Here is a 14,871-nt window from a genome sequence, read left to right on the forward strand (position 1 = left end):
CATCTGGCGTCGGTTCTGAGAGCTGTCAGCTGAGCGGTGAGGCTTTGCGGGGTTTCGGGCTACTTCGGATTTGGCAGAAACGGAGCTGCAGAACCCACTTCTGAAAAACTTGGAAGTTGCACGTCAGGCAGGGATAGGACTCACAGAAGGTAGAGTCCAGCAGCACCAGCAGAACTGCAGGAAGTCTTATGTATCCCTGAGACTTCAGAAACAGGAGGTAAGCCAACAAGCCCTTTGAGATCACTTTGGAGGGAAGGCAGAGTTCAGCTCTCCTTCAGCAGAGTCAGAGAGCAACAACCAGCAGGGCAAAAAGCAGGCAGCAGACCTTCCAGGAAAGCAGTCCAGTTGAAGTGTCATATTTGGGAGGGTCAGAGATCCAGTACGTATACCCAAATGTGTCTTTGATGTGGGGGAAACTTTAAAGAGTGGTTTTGAAGTGCACAAGCACCCCTTCCAAGCCAGTCCTGTCTGCAAGGTTATCTATGGGGATCCCCAGCCATTTGTGTGGGGTCAGGTCATTACTCCTTGATGTCACAGTGTGAGCCACTTTCCTCCCGTCTGCCCATGTGGGCCATCAGAATTCAGATTTATGCAGAGGGGTGTTCAGCCAACCCTGGCCTTACTGGGTTTATGGCATTTGGGGAGGAATGCACAAATGGGATCTTTTACCCCATCCAGATGGGTATTGGAGACAGACTGGAGGCCACATAGAGCAAAGTTAAGAGCAGAAAAATGCCAACTGTCTCAAAGTGTCATTTCTGGCCTAGTAGTGTTGAATCCAACCTTACCAGCAAACTGCAGTTATCACTACTATTCCACCCATACCAAACATGATAAAGCTACTCCCCTAGGATCAGGAATTACCACTTAGAAGCACGTAAGGGAATTCCCAATGCTTGTCTATGAGGGGAGTAGGTCTCACCATAGTGAAAAACGGAATAGGCTGTTTGTCACTACCAGGACATGTAAAGCATACAAGCACATGCCCTTCCCTTTGCTTACATAGCACCTTGCCCTCTGGGTTGCCAAGGGCCGACCTTCGGGGTGACTTGTATGTAATAAAAGGGGGGGGGGTTCAGGGATTGACAAATAGTTTCACCTGCCAAGTCACAGTGATAGCGTACTGCACTCACAGGCCCTGCCATGGCAGGCCTAAGACATAGGGGGCTACTTACGTGGACGACACAATAAGTGCTGCACGCCCACTAGTAGCATTTCATTTGCAGGCCCTATGCACCTGTTGTGCATTTTACAAGGGACTTATAAGTAAATGTAATATGCCAATTGGCTACGATCCAATGTTACCATGTTTTAGGGGAGAAAGCACAAGCCCTTTAGCACTGATTAGCAGCGCTAAAGGGAGCAGAGTCCTAGAGCCAGCAAAAATGGAGGAAGACTCTCCCAAAGCTGTCAGGTCTACCAACATGCATTCCACTGAAACATACTGTTAGCTTCTTACATATTTTATCTGGTGGCCTTTCCCTGACTCCGTACAATCATACATCTTTCTTGGGTTATCTGTATGGGTATGTAGTGCAACATTAGCATAGGAGTAACAGAGCGCTTTCTCACTCTGTCTCCGTTACCATGCTCTCCTATCCATTTCTCACTGTCTCATTTGTCCTTCTCACTACCCACCCTGTACTCAGACTCTTTTTAGGTCTGATCTGGAGACAATTTTAGCTGTTTTGAATGCATTGTGATGCCAAAAAAGTCATACTAAAAATGCATATACACACATACATCGGCTTAACTGCTGTTCACATTTTGCTTCCTACCACCAAAGCATACAGCCTGGAGCAATGGGTCAGCACACTTCACTATGAGTGACAGCATTTTTCCTGACTACATGTGCACAGCTACCTGAAAAGGAGTAGTCTTCAATGCCAAGGCTGGTGAACCTAGGCTACTGGGTTTACCCCCTTATTTTTTACTTTTTCCATTGTATGTTACATATGTTTGCAATGAATAAATAATAAAGCAACATTTATCAGTGCAAGACCTATTGGTTTTGCCAATGATTGCCTGTTTGTCCCCTTACTATCTTTTTCTGTGTATATGTCCCTTCCCATTACGCCTTGCAGTCTAACCCATCTCTTGCACTGTCTCTTTCCTACAGGAGGTAATTTCTTCGCCTCTGTAACTCTCCCTCTCTGTGCATCCTATTTTGCTCTGTCTCTTCCTCCTTTTTGTGGCCCCATACTACCTCATACTAATTTTTCCATCTCTTCCTCTCTCACAATGTCTTCCTGTGCCTTTTTATTTCTCTCCAAATCTGTTTTCATATTGATTGCTAGCTTCTAACTTTTCTTTTGTGTATCGCTCTCTCTTCTCTCTACCTGCTGCTGTCCATAACAGGTGTTATGCACACTGTACAGGCCTGTGGAGTCTCCTTTCAGGGCTGAAAATGTTCACTCATGAACTCCCTTTGCCTTCGAGCTGTCTCAGCAGGCGTGTGCCTGTAGCCGCCACCATGCAAATGTCTTCCTTTTTAAGAAGATGTAGATTGTTTTGTCTGCACAGCCAGACAGCCACGGGCATATCCACTCAGATAGACACAAGAACAGAGAGGGCCCTCATGGTATACAAAGCAAGAGCTCCTTTCTGTGAAACTGCAGAGACATTGACAACAGGCAAGGACCCTCAGGCCTACTGTGCCTGCTCTTTTCTTGCCTGCTGTAATATTTCAGACAATTCATTGTCTCCAGCGCGTGTATGCTCTTGCACTATGATTACACGCTTGGTTTGTACGGGTGTTTTTGAAATATTTAAACTGATTTTGCCTCGTCACCTTCACTCCTGCTGGACATGTAGCTTTGATTACAAAAAACATCTCACTCTCTGAAATTGAGGAATGAGTGAAATCTCAGCAGGTCATTTTCCATTGTCCCCAGCTCTGCCCCAGTCTTGCTTTTGGTGATGCCTCTAATCTTTAGTGTAGCTTAACTGGTAGGGAGACATTGTAGAAGATATTTAATTGCATGTTACCACATTATGTTTACAGCCTTCAGATCACAACATATCCCAGTAGAACTGACCAACACATTTCCAAAGTCTGTCTTTAGCAATGGTTGGTGCTGTGCAAACATTTTGGTTAATGAGTGTAGGGCTACACCTTGCCCGAAATATAATTATTTTTTTCAGTGTAATGCACTGAGGTATTGCATCACCTCGGGGGAGTAATAACCACATTTCAGCACAAGAATATCCTACTAGAGGAGAAAGCTGGTGTTTGTTAACTCTTTACTGATAAATGCCTTAACTCTGGTCCCTCCAGTGATCTCCCATTTAAAGCTACATTTTTGCCAATACCATGGGTAGTGGATGCTTTAACATAAGTACAGTTTTGTATTATTTTACAGAGAAACTATAAGGCCCTGATTTTGAGTGAGCAAGCAAATTCTAATTCCTCCGTGGGCAGAGATCAGAGTTCCAAGTAATGCTGTAAACACGCCATGATTTGCAAATTTCCCTCAGTTAATGTCAGCAGGTCAAACTTGCCAAAATATACCTTGCAAGAAATGTGCAGTAGGCTGCAGATACATACGGGATAGGGAGCGAAAGCACCAATTGCGGACATAATTACTAATGTTTTAGAGAAAAACTGAAAATTTGAGTTATTTCCCACCCACCTCTGCCAAGAGCCCCGCATCGCAGGTTAAACAAACTCTTTTTAAAGGAAATTCCCCAATCACTGCATTGTTTGAAATATTTCATGCGTATCAGCTGTGTACCGCTGACAGCGAGTTAAAAGATTTCTATGGCAGAAGTGTCTGCCTATAGTGCTGATGGCTCTATACTGCCACCCGGTTCACTGCAGTAGTCATTATAGAGAATGTAAAGCTCTTAGCTCCCTCACTTGGTTGTGCACTTATTCAGGATATTAATGCAAGGGGTCAAGTAGCTTTGCCATGATTGCTGATGCACAGCCTGTATTTGCTGGCACTGTATTTAACATTGACAGAACTGCACTGCGGTCAGTGGTGTTACATGCTTGCACACTGCTCAGGCTGTCCATCTTGACAACTTCATGATTGCTGCTTGTGGGGCACTTCCAGCCAGTGCTTAATTTGTAAAAAGAATAAGGGAAGGGTCTCTCGTCAGGAGGTCAGTGCAGCTTCCACCACACATTGCCTCTGCCAGCACTGCAAATGATAGTAACAACACAACTACTAACCATCACACTCCTACAAGTCTGACAATTCTATTTCAGGCCTCCAAAGCTATAAGAATTGCTTGGGTGGCACGTAATACTCGTTTTTAATGTATATTGAATTAATAATTACCTATTGTTGTAGTCATCTCTAAATTAGCCAAACACCGCCACCATGTGGCAGACTGTCATAAGCCCCGGTGTTGACAATTAAGTGCTGAGCACCGGCAACCACCGGCTCAAATTAAGCAGTGCTTGCTGCTCATACAGGGGTGCAGAGCTGCCCCTCTCAGAATATCATCGAGTGCCATCATTTGAACTGGTGCTGCCACAGTCCAAGTTCGACTGTGACAGGCAGCATCTACATACTGCACAAGACTTAGAGTTGGTTTGGTCTAAAATATGAATATACGAAGATGTAGTGATTTAAATACTGATGAGCCAAAATCTGTTTCCAGTGTAGAACCCACCCAAAGGCCTTGTCCGCACTTCATTTTATTTCTTCTAGTGGTTTTCTCTGCATCTCCCAGAATTGTGCAGCTTTGGACTGTAGTGTGAAATCTTCTTTGTATTCCAGAAACATTGTCTTACCACAACTCTATTTGGCATAACGATGATGCAGCATATTAGGTTTGCCTGGGGTAAAGTCACATCAAGGTACAATCCTAGCACACTTCCCAATCAATAATGCGAGTCAATAAAGTAGAGAACACGTCCACTTCAACAAACATTACTGGGTCTGTGCAGGCGTTTGTCAGTTCATATCTGGTGGCAGGTGTTGGTGCCATGTGCTGGAGCAGCTCTCGCTTTGCGCCCTTCCTGCAGGCGCTCCTGGGGCCTGGAAATGTCTCACATAAACAATGCTGAAAACAAAAATGTCACACATAGGCACACTGAAAACTTGGCAGTATACCCATCCCCTGTAAATACCACACTCCTCGATGCTATACCTCACCCACTCCCACTTTTAAGGAGACTTAAGTGAGAACGATCAAGGGCGAATTTTTAAGAGAGAACCAAGAAAATTATAATTACCCATTGATGTGTATTGCTAAATGTGAAATTTTATGAGGAAGAAAAATGCAAAAAGTGCAAGAAAAACTCTGGAGCATTATCGTGTATGTTTAAAGGCTCTTATGTTGCTGCTCTTCGGTTAAAACCATCGTAAGTTTGACATGATTTCTTCTTTTCGCAGGTCGCCGTCATCGGTGAGGCCTGGAAGTTCCACGCGCTGAAGAAGGGCGGGCGCGCGCAGCCCCACTTGCTGAGACGGCGCGCGGGCACGTTGCCTCGCGAGCACCACCGCCGCTACCTCGCCCCCTCGCTCAAGTAAAGAGGGGGCGTGGCGCCCCGAGGTCAGAGGGCGCCAGCTGGTACTCGGGCTGCGCGGCACGCGTCTGTCTCGCACGTGCCGCCTTTTGTTCGCCAGCCGGCGCGCGCCTTTCAGTGCGCTCGTGAAAGGGGTTCAAAGCGCTGGCCTGTGAGGAATCGCGGCCCCCGAGCTCTCTTCAATGCCCCGGGCTGCCGCGTGTCTCATTTAAATGCGACAGGCAATCTGTGCACCTGTTAACCCGGCGCCGCCGAGCGGCGAAGGCCCCACTTCTGTGACAAAGGGGGCCTCGCCCCTCGGTGTCCTTGTGTCATGAAATGCATTATTAATCTGTGCAGGGCGGTGGAGGGGCGATGGAGAGCGAGGAAATGACATTTATTTTCCTTTAAGAATGGATTATGTTTGAGGCGTACGTGACTGCAAGAGGCATGCAGGCCAGCAAGGCCCAATTCACTGCAGCCACAACAAAATGTAAATTAGGTGCATAGGGAAAAAAACCGAAATACTTAATGACTGCTAGACTGCCTGCTCGGTCTGCCCCACCTTCGCCCTTCCCTCGCAGCCACCTGGTCTTCAGCTTTACCGTAATGACAGTGCTATCTGCCCAATTTGGGTGCTGTTTTAACCCTCTCCTCTTCATGCTATGTAGAATACTATTACCCCCAAGATTCGCAGTTTATCGAAGGAAATGCTACTTTCCCATGAAACAGCAGGCTTGTACGATATTTAGTCTTCACCTTTTGCAGTACACTCAAGTTTTAGAAAAGAGTGCACATAATTCCCAAGCTGGGAATGATATAAGGGCCGTTTTCATTCATTGATGTTGCTGCTTGTAGCTTTACCAAGTATTGGAGCATTTCGATGATGTGTCAGATCTGACATTTTTTTGTATTAAAATCAATTCATTTTACAAAACAATAAATATTTAAATTGGTTTTGAAAAATGTAGCATGCACTGAAAAGAATCAAAGTGGCTGCGCCACCAGAATATTCGAAAAGTAGGAAGTTGAGAGCAGTCCGTGAACATAGGAGCATTGGATGGGTTCATAATGTGGCTCCTAGTAAGTCACCGGGATTAGGAAGCTAACGGGGCGCAGAGTAGGGTCGAAAGAACACCAGAGGCCATCGAGCGGCCTCTGGATGGTTTTCTGAATACCTGCACACATGGACGCAGTGGTTTACAGTGAGACTGGATTGATTACTCAAGTTAAATGGGGCCTAGAGGACTGTAGGGAACATAGGCTGATGCCTAACTGGTAGCAGGCTAAACGGGTAATAGATGACTACTGATAGGATAATTGTCGGATTCAGTGTAATTGGATGTGGTGTAAGTCTGTAAAAGGCATAGATGGCTCGGTGTTTCTTAGGATAGGACATAGCGATGCAGAATGGGCTCAAAAGGGGAGATTGGGTAATAATTTGAGTGATGGCGCAGTGTGAAAGTGTAATGCAAAGGGTAGCTTGATAGTACATAGAGGCAATCAATGACACAAAGTGGACTAGGTGGGGTATGGGCAGTGCTTTAAATGCGCCAGTACTCACCGGTACTGAGTACCGGCACTTCTTAAATTTACCGAGCCGAGTACCGGCACTTCTCCACTGTCAAGGAGAGTACCAGTACTCGGGGTCGGATTAATAAGGTGGGCACTGGACTGGTGTCTGAGGGCCAGTTGTGTGCCGTTTGTTTGGCAGCATGTTGGGCATTGCCGTATGTATTATTTGCCTGGAGGCCTGCGCAGGGGCAAGAGGGCCTCTGCTCCCTTCCTACCCAGATGGAGCCAGGCATCGATGCTGGGTCTGTGGAGGAATGGGCCATTTTCACCCCTTGTCCCCCCACTGGAGTCTGACTGTCTTTCTCATGACTCACTTGTCCCTGCGATTCCACCCTGCCCGCTGGGACATTGAGTTCATGATGGGCGGGGATGAGGTGATGAAGATGGCTTAAAGCCTCCCTGATGCACAGGCGAGGTGGGGGAGGTCACTAACCTTCCCATTGGAGGCCAGTATTGTTCTTCCCCCTGACCTCTACCCTGCTGGACTCTACACATACTCGAAACCCTGCAGTGTTCACTGCCTGCCAGTGCAACCTCTCCGGCCGTAGGGTCTTCTGCCGAGAGGAGAGGGGGGTAAATGGGTGTGTGTGAAGGTGAAGAGTGAGGGGGAAGGAGCAGAGTGTTTAAAGTAGGAAAAGGTAGAGAGGCAGAAGGGGTAAGCGCGTACAGAGATATGAAAGACATCCAGACGGTTATGGAAAGAGGTAGAGAGGCGCGGAGAGGGCATATTAGAAATAGAAAGAGTGATGAGAGAGAGTGATAGGATGCAGTTGGGGTAACGAGAGTGGAACAGAATTAGCTACTAACGGTAGAGAGGTGAGTGTGAGAGGAATCTCGAGCTTAGAGATGTGAAAACAGAGTGTGTGTGTTTGAGAGGAACAGAATCAGGAGGTATTTGAAAAGAAATGCGTGGAATGCTTGTTTGTGTGTGTGCACCCTTGAATATTTAAGGATTGCGCCAGATGCAACCAAGTAGGTACATTAGAAATATTATGATATGAGGAAGCTGCAAACATTACAAAACAAGAAAACATGAACATTTGGTGTTTCACCTTCATTTTGTATAACAAGTTAACACATTTTGTTTGGATTGATACATTTCTCATATGTTTTGTTCTGTTGCGCAACCGATGTAAGTGCCAGAGTCTCTCTCGTCCTAGAGCACATTAATTATTAGCCTGAAAGTGCTAAAAGTACTGTTGATGGCTTGACTCATTCAGGGTTTTAGTTGTTAATCTAAACATATGGAAAGTGTGAGACCAATATCCAGGACAATGCGAGGACAACATGTATCATGTCTAATTCTCCGCCTCTTACCCCGCTACTAGCCACGCCCCTCTCTCAATTTAATGAGTACCTGCACTTATTTTTTCCCATTTAAAGCACTGGGTATGGGGCAAGAATAGGTATCGGGGTCTGAGTGTGAGCATGTAGGACTGGATGTAGCATAGTGAACTCAGTGACTGAATGGGAACAGAATGGCTCATAATGGGCAGGGTGAGGCGTATGGGCCTGGATGGGTAATACAAGATAGAATAGGGAATAGTCTTCTGGACACAGTTTGTAAGTTCTGGTCTTTGTGAACCATACCATTTCATCATGTTACATAATATTACACACAATACCCTCCTATCCAATAATGTGCTTAATTCCATATAACATTGGAATTGCATTTATATAGCGCTTACTACCCCTGACGAGGTGACACAGCTCTTTTTGGCTAGTAGCACGCTACTCTGGAACCCAAAGAGGGTAAGTGGTGAATTAGTATAGAGAGATATGAAATTAATTTGAGCGGTGGACATTTGAGTTTGTTATTTGGGTTGAAAAAGGATGGAAAAGGGAAGGGTTTGCGTTTATATAGCACTTACTACCCCTGTTGAAGTGTGAAAGCACTTTCCAGTGGGTAGCACACTACTCCTGAACCCAAACAGGATAAGTGGGGAATAAGTATAGGGAAATATGAAATTAATTTGAGCGGTGGACATGTGAGTCTGTTAGTTGGATTGAACAGGATAGAAGAGGGATGGGTCTTGAAAGTGTTTTGTGGAGATTATAGCAGTAGGAGGAGGCTTGGGATGAGTAAAGGATGTGGAGGGGGAAGATTCTGAGGGAAGGGTTTAGAAAGGCTTGTTTGGGAGATCTGAATAGTAAAAGAGGTTTGAGATGATGCATGTAGGGGTAGAGTAAGGAAGAATGTAGAAATTGTTATTTTGGGGATCATAGTAGTAGAATGGAGTTTGGTACGAGTCAGAGAGTGGAGGTAGAGGATATATTGAGAGTGGTATAGGATGAGCTATAGGGTAGTGCAGTGGAGATGTTGAATTAGAAAAATAAATATAAATATACATAAATACATGGAAGGTATATATGTATAAGGAAGGTAATATATGTAGATTTAAGTTGTATTTAATAAACTCAGACTCTGAAGTGTTATACTTCAAGCCAATTTATTTGTTTTTATACTTTTTTATAATTTGACAATATAACTTTAACTGCTATTCCTCCACACACCCCATCTCTTATTTTAATCTTTTCAATAATATTTAATTTGTCTTCCCCTGATAGTCTACTTTCTCAAGCCTTTGCTTGCCCCTCATCTAACCCCCTTCTTTAATGTCATTGGCAACCGATTATTACGATACTGGCACCATAGAGCTACCTCTCTCTTGCCTAAAACAGCAGAGGTATCCTTTGCATATTACAGACTTTAGAGCTATGTCTCAATCTGCTGATTAATAACCTAAGAAGTGTGCACCTTTCTACCTGAGTGTTTGTCTTCCGATCTTTTCTGTCTGCTCGCTCTATCCAATGCTCTATCACAAGGAGTCGTGGACAGAGAACCTCAAAAGGCAAGGACGTTTGAAGGACAGGGAACAGGGACTTTAGACCTTCAGGGATGTTTTCAGTGGAACAAGGAGACACGGGCTAAGGGTCTGTCCGACTGTGAACGGAGCTGGAAAACAACCAACACATGGGCACAGGGATGTTAGATCTGAAGATAACAGAAATTTAAAAAAGCAGGAAAATAAAGACCCATGATAAGATTTTTCGAAAAGCGCTGCAACTCAAGAAACTGAATAGCCACAACCATTGCACTGTGAAGACTCTCAACCACATGCAGCATTTGGAGTGGCGCTGGACCCACTGACCCGACAGGACGACACTGCCATGGCTGGCACAGGTTATGTAAGCTGTTGAATGACTCAGCACTTTTTGGGCGCAACCTGCAGATACATTGTGACATAACTGACACAGGCTTGTTAGAAGCATCAGAAGGTCTGCTCCCTCCCGTGAAACGCCTCTGCAGGGAAAACCTCATGCAATTATCCGCATAACCCATAGTTACCAGGAGTCAGGAGATGATCAAGTACCTGCTACTCCACAAGAAGATCTTCTGTCGTGTAACCTCACAATCGCTGATATGAGTTGCCCACGAGAATTTAAAGGCTTTGAGGTGTGCAATAAAATCTGACATTGTGAAATCATGAATGAAAGCATCTTATGCGCATACTCTAATTCATTACCTTCCTACTGACTTGTGACTGCAGGCCCAAGACTGGCTTCTTCTCAAAGAGCTTGCAGTCTTTAATCCCCGTGTAGGCACTCGCACTGCCTACTGCCACAGGAAAAAACAAGCTTTCGCACTATTCAGGATTTTCAGTTTTTGCAGAACACATAAGTGAGTAATAGCAAAGAGTGCACACAGTTCCCCAACTGGGACTGGTATAGGGGTATTCATTTATTGATGTAACTATCTACCTGTATTTTCCCAAGGTAATGGCGCATACTGATGATGTGTCGAACTTATGAGTTTTTTGTGTCAAGTTACAAAAACTATCAATAAATTCATGCAGCCTGCCCTGAGGTAAGAATGCAGAGAGCAGTCAGTGAGACATAGGGGCCCTGGAGGGGTTCATAGTGGGGCACCTAAGAAGTATTGTGTTGGGGGGCTAATTGGGAGCAGAGGAGTTTGAGGGGGCTGAAAGAGCACCACAGGGTCTCTGGAGGCCATCAAACGGCCTCTGGAGGGTTTTCTGGGTGCCTGGTACAGCACCTGTGGACTAAGTGGTTCACAGCGGGTCTGGATTACTCTGGTTAAATAGGGCACAGTAGGGGACATGGGCAGATAAGACTATCTGTAGAGGCCTAGATGGGTGACAAATGACTATGGATAATAGGATCATCGTCTGATTCAGTATATTTGGATGGAGTGTAAGTAGTCTGTAGAACACATAGATCGCTTGGTGTCTCGAAGGATACCGCACAGGGCATAGCGCGTCAGGAGATAAATCATTTGAGGAGATTGGGTTTTAAATTGAGTGACGGTGTAGTGTCAAAGTGTAATAGAAAGGGGAGCTTGATGGAACCTTTCTTTCCGATTGTCTGTCTTACGCTCTGTTCTGTCTGCTGACTATATTCAGCGGTCTATCACAGCGAGGCGTGAACAGACATCCTCAGTGACAAAGGCTCTTGAAGGACAGGGTGCAGGCGACTTCAATGAGAGGGGACTTCAGAGATGATAAGTTGGATCCAAAAATAGCGAACTGTAAGAAAAGCTGTCTGGTCTAACTAACTACATGGATAATTGAAGAGCTATGATAACATTATCTTCTCAAAGAGCTTGCAATCCTTTGCTAACATGCACTCTCACAGTTTCGCCCCTCTTCCTTCCTAAAATTATGTGGAATTATAGCGCTGAGTTAATCTGATACCACAGCTCACGTCACTAATGGAAGAAGCAAATAAAACGAATTAAAGCAGTCATGAAGTTTCACGTCTCCTCGGGTTGTGTGCTGGATGAATTGTAGGGAGTTTCAGTGTTTTGCAAATGTCAGGAGCCTTAAAAGGTCTGTTTGTCTGTTTTTTTTTAAAGCAGCAAAACCATTTTTTTGGGACTTACTCTCCTGCAGTTAAAGAAAAATGCTAAAATGAAATCTGCGGAAGTGAAACCCCACAGTTCTACACATCCTCAGCTGTGACCCTTCATGCCGCCTCCTCACAGCCCCCTTCCCATGAAAGGACAAAATGTCATTAGACTGGAGCAGTGGTCAAGCCATGATTCCCTGTGGACGTATGCCTGTGAGCATGCTTCTGTAATAGGAGCATGTGTGGGGGCATAGGAGGAACATGTGTGGGAGCAAAGGGGAAGCATGTGTGGGGGCAAAGGGCATTCCCTAATTTGCACGGGGGTAACACCCCGACAAATGGAGGAATACATTGTTTGCATGTTGTATTACAGAAGGGGCCTAGTGGCTCTTTCTGTGAAATGAAGCTCCGCCTCCAGAGGGGCAAAGAGATCTCAGCGCCCTGTCTGCGTGCGACGCAGCATTGTTAATAAGGCCCATGGTGTTCACTGTTGTGAGGAGGGCAGAGACACATCACCAAACAACCTCTGTTCCTTCGTGTGCAAGGACTTCAGTATATTAGTCTGTGCCCTGGCGCTGATGCTGGCATGCGCAGTGTAAGGTAGTCATGAGAAAAAAATTAATTCTTTGTGATACTTGTGTCCTTCATTAAAATGCAAATAGCGCAACACTTTTTACTGTGGGATCCCTAACTTTAAAAACTATTTTGAGGCATATTCCTGACCAGGTACCGTTTCACCTGTGTAATGTGAGTGTGTGTAAATTTAACGGGCACCATGTGAAGATTATGTCGGTTTGCTAGGATTTCCCAGGAATGGTGCCCGGTACAGAGTTAAACAGCACCCAGCCTTATCCATAAATTGAAGGTTTTTATGGCCGTAACATAACATATGGCAGATTATAATACTTATCAGTCCTTCATTTGAGGTGTGACAGGAAGACGCTAAGCAGAGGAGGCCGTCCGTTTGAACGCTTGAAGTAGTTATCTGCCGCAGTGACGTCATAGTTGCTATGAGTGGTATATCGCTGAAGTGGTCGGGGCATGAAGGCGCCGTGTGCGACGGTTATCCTGCCCAGTTGCAAGTCTTTCCTTCCCAGGCTGGTAACTGAAAGATTTTTGGGGCCACACCTGAGGATATGAAAGGAGGCAAGCACAAAGACACATGTCCTCACTCAGGTGACCTTCTGAGGGACTGAGCTTCATGCAGATGCGGATATACAAAAGAGACTGCAGAGACCGAACTTTAAAGCAGACGCATATTTTGAACTGTTAGGGCTGCTGGAATTGTTGTTTTTCATACAGTTTTATTTCTTGCCTGTAGGTATCACATGCAACATTCACTGCATTGAACTAGGTATAGTTGAAAGCCCTTCTTTTTCGTACTTCTATATATTTTTGAGGATAAAAATGGAAAATCTCTGCATTTAAGAACATCTCATCGCCAGTTTTACCGCCAAACCCTTCCACCGAAGAGACACAAGGATCCTTCCTCGTTTCTTGGCTTCTGAGGCCCTTCCTCAGGGGTCCGGAGGGGGACACAGCCCCAAGGCATGCCGGGATCTGTATATCTGAAAGAGACACAAGGATCCTTCCTCGTTTCTTGGCTTCTGAGGCCCTTCCTCAGGGGTCCGCAGGGGGACACAGCCCCAAGGCATGCCGGGATCTGTATATCTGAAAGAGACACAAGGATCCTTCCTCGTTGCTTGGCTTCTGAGGCCCTTCCTCAGGGGGCCGGAGGGGGACACAGCCCCAAGGCATGCCGGGATCTGTATATCTGAAAGAGACACAAGGATCCTTCCTTGTTTCTTGGCTTCTGAGGCCCTTCCTCAGGGGTCCGCAGGGGGACACAGCCCCAAGGCATGCCGGGATCTGTATATCTGAAAGAGACACAAGGATCCTTCCTTGTTTCTTGGCTTCTGAGGCCCTTCCTCAGGGGGCCAGAGAGGGACACAGCCCCAAGGCATCCCGGGATCTGTATATCTGAAAGAGACTCAAGGATCCTTCCTCGTTGCTTGGCTTCTGAGGCCCTTCCTCAGGGGGCCGGAGGGGGACACAGCCCCAAGGCATGCCGGGATCTGTATATCTGAAAGAGACACAAGGATCCTTCCTCGTTGCTTGGCTTCTGAGGCCCTTCCTCAGGGGGACGGAGGGGGACACAGCCCCAAGGCATGCCGGGATCTGTATATCTGAAAGAGACACAAGGATCCTTCCTTGTTTCTTGGCTTCTGAGGCCCTTCCTCGGGGGGCCGGAGGGGGACACAGCCCCAAGGCATGCCGGGATCTGTATTTCTGAAAGAGACACAAGGATCCTTCCTTGTTTCTTGGCTTCTGAGGCCCTTCCTCAGGGGGCCAGAGAGGGACACAGCCACAAGGCATCCCGGGATCTGTATATCTGAAAGAGACTCAAGGATCCTTCCTCGTTTCTTGGGTTCCGAGGCCCTTCCTCAGGGGGCCGGAGGGGGACACAGCCCCAAGGCATGCCGGGATCTGTATATCTGAAAGAGACACAAGGATCCTTCCTTGTTTCTTGGCTTCTGGGGCCCTTCCTCAGGGGACCGGAGGGGGACACAGCCCCAAGGAATGCCGGGATCTATATTTCTGAAAGGGACTCTGGCTCGGTCGAACAGCTACGGCTGCATACTCTTGGAACTTTCGGTAAGTTTTATTCCAACTGCCTCCCTCTTTGGGACCCGTCGGTTAAATAATGCGAGAAGGACTTCCCGCTGATGGAGACTTGTTGTAAGGACCCAGAGGAGCACTTCTTTCTCTGGCAGTTACCAAGTCAGTGTTTGTTCGGGGGCAAAATAGTTCATGTCACATGATTAAACGTGTGTCTGGACTTCATTAGGCAGACCCGTTATACTTAAATGTAGTTCATCCCATACCCCTGTGGATGATGAGTGTTAATTATTTTCAACCCTCTATGAATGTACCTTTTTTTTTTTTAACTTGTTTTGCTTCCAGAA

The 14,871-nt window shown here is 46.1% G+C and overlaps 1 protein-coding gene across 3 annotated transcripts in view; it reads left to right on the forward strand.

Moving 5' to 3' along the window:
* Positions 1 to 14,871, forward strand: part of BTBD19 (BTB domain containing 19) — a 1,273,384-nt gene that overhangs the window by 1,163,272 nt on the left and 95,241 nt on the right. For 2 of the 3 annotated variants that reach the window (XM_085602805.1, XM_085602807.1), the window contains exon 8: positions 5,349 to 6,422. The exons of the other annotated variant lie outside the window; for it this stretch is intronic. In XM_085602805.1, the coding sequence (XP_085458931.1) occupies positions 5,349 to 5,486 (138 nt within the window). In that variant the 3' untranslated portion in view covers positions 5,487 to 6,422. Of the gene's footprint in view, positions 1 to 5,348; positions 6,423 to 14,871 lie in introns of those variants that run through there. 3 annotated transcript variants of the gene reach the window in all.

The sequence above is a fragment of the Triturus cristatus genome, chromosome 4_2 (assembly GCF_964204655.1).
Source record: "Triturus cristatus chromosome 4_2, aTriCri1.1, whole genome shotgun sequence".
Classification (NCBI taxonomy): domain Eukaryota; kingdom Metazoa; phylum Chordata; class Amphibia; order Caudata; family Salamandridae; genus Triturus; species Triturus cristatus.